Consider the following 6,866-nt stretch of genomic DNA (forward strand, 5'->3'; position numbering starts at 1 on the left):
ACGAAAATTAGCCAAGCCTTCTTTCAGGGGGGTCGTGTCAAGTAAAAGTGTGCTATAGTGTGCTATTTTTAAAATACCAGGACCGGTATTTGGAAGTGTCTAAACTATAAAACGACGCCATCTACTGGCCATGATGAGTAAAACCATCATAAATACCGTTGTCAAGACGCTGCGTCCTTGGTTGCTAAAATAAAATGAAACCGAGAAGATGCATTCTCTGCGGAAACAGCTCGGAAACTAACAACGACATTTTTTAAATTGTATCTCCTTCTAACAGAGCACGATGGTGGTATAATTTTGTGAGTTGTTCTAAATATTTGACTTGTTTGTTTTTGTTGTTGTTGTTTTTTTGCCGAAATGTAATAGATTGAGACAAGTGACTTTTTGAGGAGCGCACACGCAAAGGTAGCAGCTAACAGCTAAACTGATGTAGTAATGTGCGCTACATTCTCACAATCGTGCCGTTCCAACTGTCTTTTTAATCCTTGTGTTGCTTAAAAAATATTGTATGTAATAAGTATGTAATACGTGTTTATCAGGTCGAAGGTGACACCAAGGACCAAGAGACATATGACGTATTTAAGTAATATAAAAAATGGCAGAACCCATGTTCTTCAAGAGAACTTCTGTCATTCGTATCCTTTATCAACAATATTCTAGCATGTATAATATTAAGTTTTGGTAAATACACGACACAAATTTGGCATATTGTTGTTATTTCTAACATTTTCCTTAAAATTCCCTACTTTAGAATTGACATGTAGTGACATTGTATCATTGCCATGAAGAAACAGCTTTCTTAGCCACTCTTGTCAGAAACCACAGGTTCGGAGCTGCTGGAGGCCTCCAACATGAGAGACAACTGCTGGTGGAGGAGCAGAGGTTATGTAAAGCCAGAGCTCGCAAGCTTTTCCTGGAAACCAATCGTCGCAGGAAGTAAGTTGTAATCTATAATTAATAACGTGGCCTGTTTGCGTACAGTGTGTTACTGTGTTATCACTGTGTTATCAGTTGGGTCTTTTTTTAACTTTGTGACCCAGTTAAGATATCAGAAGACATTGGTTCAAAATGAAAGTGAATACGCCTGTTCGTCCTGATTGTAGTTATCTACTGTATGTTACACTGGGAACTGCTGTTCCCAAACAAAGCTGCTGGTCCAGTGGATACAAACAAAACCACAATGGAAGACAATGGTTATTTTAATCAAAAATGTGAAGTGACATGTTGCTTTTTTTAGCATTCCTGAAGAGGTGTCAAAAATAATGTTGAACTTGTTTGACCCTGTTCATGTTATTGTTGTCTGACTGTATGAACCCACCGTTAAGCTGTAGATTTAATTTATTAATGACCATGTTGACAGCCACGGTCTAGGAATAGACTCAGGTTTCTGTATGTACAAACATCAGCAGACAGGATATGCTCGTGGTAAATGCCATGTCATGTGAGTGTGCTGTTCTTTTGTTTGTGGTGTAGGGCACTGGAGGAGAAACGAAGGCAAATGGACATTCAGGACCAGCTGTTACAAGAGAGCGTCCTACAGCAACGCAGACAAAGAATTCAGGATGCGACGGAGCGCTTCCAAAAAGGCCATCTACCTCCATCACAGCGACAAAGTTGGTTATGTCTCATTGTTTTTGGAGTTGAAGATAAACTGTAAAATTATTTATTTATTTTTCAAATATAACTTGAAAAATGTCCAGCCAGGCCTAAATAGAAAACACATTTGTTTTAATGAAAAGAGCTTCACAAGACTAAATACTGGCTAGAAATTTAATAGCTAAGTTACCTAAATAATATTTTAATGTTATTAAACATATGAATAAAAATTAAATAGCAAAGACTAAAGACTGTCTATTTGTCCTACTTGTGTTCCAGCTTTTAGAAAAAATGTCCCCACTATCGAAGATGCGCTCAGTAAAATTCAAGGCACCCTGACCTCACACACCCAGCAGTTGTCTTTCCTGTCCAGCAACCCCCACATTGTTAAGTAAGGAAATGTTTGAGTAATCGTCAAATCATTCTATGAGAGAGAAATAAGATAGGACTCTTAATTTTAATATATACGTACTGTTTGGTATACCCTTTACCGGTGTTTAGCGAGTTAAGAAAAAAAAAATTTTTTCCTTTTCTAGAAGTTCAACTCCCTTCTCAAGACCCTCCACAGTTTACAAACCCCCCACTTACCCTGCAGTCTCAGCTGTGGAGGCCTTCACCAAACTGCTGCAGGAGCAGAGCTTGGCTCGGTTCAAGAACCGTCAAGAAAGTGACGAGATGCAGGTGAAAGAGCAGAATTATAGTTCACCAGTATTGGATGTTTCTTGTTTTTGTACACACAGAGATAAAAATACCCATAAATAATAAATAAAAAGTAGAACGTCAGAATTCCTTTCCCAGCTTTTTTTTTTTTTAACTCTGAAGATTTCATTCATCATCTTTAACTTTTTTCACCTTTTCTTTCAGGTCTAATTAATATAAATATCAAATGAATTAGTAGCCAGTTTGCACGGTAACTTCAATTTTGAGAATACATTTTTGTCACTTTTCGATCATATTCTTCTTTCAGCTGTCCTCATCTGGGTACACCACAGTGGAACATCTGCCTCTTTCTTACCCTCTCCCCAGCCTCCTTGACTTTGATCTCCATTTACATTTTTACAACACCCTTCTTTCAGTAACAGTGGAGATATATTTTCTGTCACGTTTCAGCAGCTTTGTATTTTTAAATCAAAGTGAAATACACAAATGTTTCAATAACAGTAAATTAAAGTAATGGTGACATAGCATTAAACATTAATTCTTGTATTTATTTTTTTAAACTTGTTTCTTTTTGTTCCAGTTCATACTTCAAGAGAAGCAACTGTCTGCATCACAAAATAACTCTGAGAGTTGTACATCTGAAAGCCCATTAAGTAAAGACAGCTTGGAGATGGAAGACCTTCGACCCAGAATTAACAATCAGCCAGGTTCATACTTGTCATTCATGTCTGATACAGAGAAGTCCCACAAAAACCTGGAAAGCCACGGGGATTTGCATAAAACATCCGACTTGACTGAATCTTTGGCTCTTCTTCTTGATGATGGTGTTGCACAATCTGAAAACCCTGAGCAGAAAAAGTTTGACAAATCTGGAGGAATCTGGAACAGTAAGATGCACATCCTCACACCTTCCTCCCCAGGGTGTGAGTCTAAAGCCCACTCTGGTCCAAACAACTGTAATTTATTAATGCTGTGTGAAATTATAGATGCCGAGCACTTTGAAAACAGCCCCAAAGGACCCCCGTTCTTTACCAACAACGGGAACTGCAAAGAGTTGTTGTACAAAAATCCCCTGAAGGCAAGTGTTTTCTCAGAAGATAGCAAAATGGAAAATAACTCACAAAAAGGAAATGCTCAGCAAACAGGACAGGCAGGTCACCGTCTGTCATCCCGCAGTGAACCTTGTTCCTTCATAAACAACCTTAATAACTGTTTAAACTCAGAGCTGAAGTTTGTCAAAGCCAACAACACAGCACAGCTGCAACGTTCCTGCTCGTCTAACCTTCCACTGGACGTTCCAAAATGTTTCGATTGCACCGAGAACAAAGAAATGTTTCCACTTTCAGCTAAGAAATCCCATTCAGCACATGGTGTCAGATTAATTAAAGGGATTCTCAAAAAGACCAAATGTATGCCTGAAGAATCAGCATGTGCATCTGAACAGGCACATTTAATTTTTGCAAAACAGGTGGCTTTAGCCATCAGAGATAGTGTGGAATTGACAAAGGTCAAAGCAAAAGTTGTGGACAACAGCATCATCAGGAAGAAGCTGCGCTGGTTCGATGGGGTACAAGTGGAAGAAGAGAACAAGAAACCAGTGAGAGTAGCCTCCACTTTTGATTTCCCCCAGTCGAAGAAAAACTCTGAGGACCTACAGCTATGTCTCACAGCAGTCTCTGGGGCTTACAAGGCTGGACCCAGCATGACCTCTCCAGTCTCTTCTGGTTATCACCTTACAAAGAAAGCGTGGACAGATGTCGGGGTTCAAGTCAGCTTAGCCCAGCCTAGCACAGACGAGGTCAAGGTGCAACATTGCACAACAGTTCTGAGGGCCAGAACTGTTGGTCCTCAAGAGTTGGAGAGAGAATGCTCCACAAGAGCTGTGGTGGGTTCTGTTTCTGCAAAGACCAGAAAGGGCACCATCATACGACCTCAATCTGCCATCGAGGTGAATCAGATTGCCAAAACCCAAAGGAAGCTCATGGTGCCCCACCCACCTCCTCGGACAGAGGCCGTGAAAGAAAAGAAGGCCGACGTCAACAGGACCGCATGTTGTGTGAATCACGATAGTGTCAACGGTAAACAAGCACTAGCTGAAGAGCAGATCCAACAAAGAGACACCTCATTATGCACACATCACCTAACCGGAACACATAGTACTGTTATGTACACACCTCTGCCGCCCTCACTTACACATCCCAGCATTGAGGCCACCACAAAGGGCAAGATCAGCTCAGGTCATCTGAACACCCGAGGCTGCAGAAGGAGTGGGGCAGGGTTTAATGAAAAAGGCCTCTGTTTGGATTCCACCCCCACAGATGAGGAGATCTCACAGCTCTGGCACAGTATCCGTAGTGTCTTTGCCACCAAGGAAGGTAAGGAGTGTCTTGGCAAGTACAGTTTCTGCTCCACCTAGCTCAGGCTTCAAAAGCAAATCATTTAATGGCTTACCAGGTCACATATACATATATGTCTGTTATAGTATGTTTTATTACATGGCAGTAATGAAGTGACTGACATTCAGCTACAGTGTGCAACTTACCCACTAGATGGCACTAAATACAACTCACTGCAGGCCCTGTTTTATTTGTGCCTACACAGAAAACACATTTTCAAACATACACTGGGAATCCCTCCAGGTGGTTGAATAATACATTCAAGGTAAAGATGCCATCACTTTATCTATAAAATATTGGAAAAGTTGAAAATTGGTAACTTGTTACCTGATACATAACTCAGTCTTAACTGAAGTAGGATCTACTGAGTGATCTGCACGTGACTCTCTCCTTACATAGTTGTACTAAAAACCTTCCACATTGCTTTACAACAGAATTCTGTTGGTCAGGGTTTACACCCACATGATCTACAGCTCTTTCTTTGACGCTTTGAGATAACCACAATTGTGTATATATATAATTGTGTGTATATATATGTATACATATAATTGTATATGTATAATATATATATATATATATAATATATATTTAACCACAAAAATGGACATAGCTAAGTATTTTAAGGCAAATGAGGGCATTTTTAGTCATTTTTGAGAAACTTTTTTTTTGGAGATTACTTCAGGAATTTATTGGTATAGGATGTTGCTGTGATCAAAAGTTTGCGTACCCAAAAAATATTTTTTTTCTGAATTTTAACCACAAAAATTGACATAGCTAAGTATTTTAAGGCAAATGAGGGCATTTTTAGTCATTTTTGAGAAACTTTTTTTTTCGGAGATTTCTTCAGGAATTTATTGGTATAGGATGTTGCTGTGATCAAAAGTTGGCGTACCCAAAAAATATTTTTTTTCTGAATTTTAACCACAAAAATGGACATAGCTAAGTATTTTAAGGCAAATGAGTGCATTTTTAGTCATTTTTGAGAAACTTTTTTTTCGGAGATTACTTCAGGAATTTATTGGTATAGGATGTTGCTGTGATCAAAAGTTTGCGTACCCAAAAAATATTTTTTTTCTGAATTTTAACCACAAAAATGGACATAGCTAAGTATTTTAAGGCAAATGAGTGCATTTTTAGTCATTTTTGAGAAAAAAAAATTGCCGGAGATTTCTTTAGGAATTTATTAGTATAGGATGTTGCTGTGATCAAAAGTTGTCGTACCCAAAAAGTATATTTTTTCTGGTTTTTAACCACAAAAATGGACGTAGCTAAGTATTTTAAGGCAAATGAGTGCATTTTTAGTCATTTTTGAGAAAAAAAAATTGCCGGAGATTTCTTTAGGAATTTATTAGTATAGGATGTTGCTGTGATCAAAAGTTGTCGTACCCAAAAAGTATATTTTTTCTGGTTTTTAACCACAAAAATTGACATAGCTAAGTATTTTAAGGCAAATGAGTGCATTTTTAGTCATTTTTGAGAAAAAAAAATTGCCGGAGATTTCTTTAGGAATTTATTAGTATAGGATGTTGCTGTGATCAAAAGTTTGCGTACCCAAAAAATATTTTTTTTCTGAATTTTAACCACAAAAATTGACATAGCTAAGTATTTTAAGGCAAATGAGTGCATTTTTAGTCATTTTTGAGAAAAAAAAATTGCCGGAGATTTCTTTAGGAATTTATTAGTATAGGATGTTGCTGTGATCAAAAGTTGACGTACCCAAAAAGTATATTTTTTCTGGTTTTTAACCACAAAAATTGACATAGCTAAGTATTTTAAGGCAAATGAGGGCATTTTTAGTCATTTTTGAGAAAAAAAAATTGCCGGAGATTTCTTTAGGAATTTATTAGTATAGGATGTTGCTGTGATCAAAAGTTGGCGTACCCAAAAAATATTTTTTTTCTGAATTTTAACCACAAAAATGGACATAGCTAAGTATTTTAAGGCAAATGAGTGCATTTTTAGTCATTTTTGAGAAAAAAAAATTGCCGGAGATTTCTTTAGGAATTTATTAGTATAGGATGTTGCTGTGATCAAAAGTTGACGTACCCAAAAAGTATATTTTTTCTGGTTTTTAACCAGAGACTCCGGATAGCGTCTCCGGATGGATGGCGTGTCGACCCGGGAAACCATTGGTCGACATTTATTCAAAACTTGGTCGACGGGTGTCCGGACCGGGTCGACCCTTGATCGACCTTTTAGTCGAAACTTGGTCGA

The 6,866-nt window shown here is 38.0% G+C and overlaps 1 protein-coding gene across 3 annotated transcripts in view; it reads left to right on the top strand.

Moving 5' to 3' along the window:
• Positions 1-5,211, top strand: part of cep126 (centrosomal protein 126) — a 22,861-nt gene extending 17,650 nt beyond the window's left edge. For 2 of the 3 annotated variants that reach the window (XM_025054828.1, XM_025054827.1), the window contains 6 exons: positions 540-635; positions 817-936; positions 1,474-1,613; positions 1,876-1,987; positions 2,133-2,277; positions 2,837-5,211. In XM_025054828.1, the coding sequence (XP_024910596.1) occupies positions 571-635; positions 817-936; positions 1,474-1,613; positions 1,876-1,987; positions 2,133-2,277; positions 2,837-4,672 (2,418 nt within the window). In that variant the 5' untranslated portion in view covers positions 540-570 and the 3' untranslated portion in view covers positions 4,673-5,211. Of the gene's footprint in view, positions 1-35; positions 300-539; positions 636-816; positions 937-1,473; positions 1,614-1,875; positions 1,988-2,132; positions 2,278-2,836 lie in introns of those variants that run through there. The other variant, XM_008308975.3, reaches the window with a different exon arrangement.
• Positions 5,212-6,866: the final 1,655 nt, after the last annotated feature.

Source organism: Cynoglossus semilaevis, chromosome 4 (genome assembly GCF_000523025.1).
Source record: "Cynoglossus semilaevis isolate Cse_v1.0 chromosome 4, Cse_v1.0, whole genome shotgun sequence".
Lineage (NCBI taxonomy): Eukaryota > Metazoa > Chordata > Actinopteri > Pleuronectiformes > Cynoglossidae > Cynoglossus > Cynoglossus semilaevis.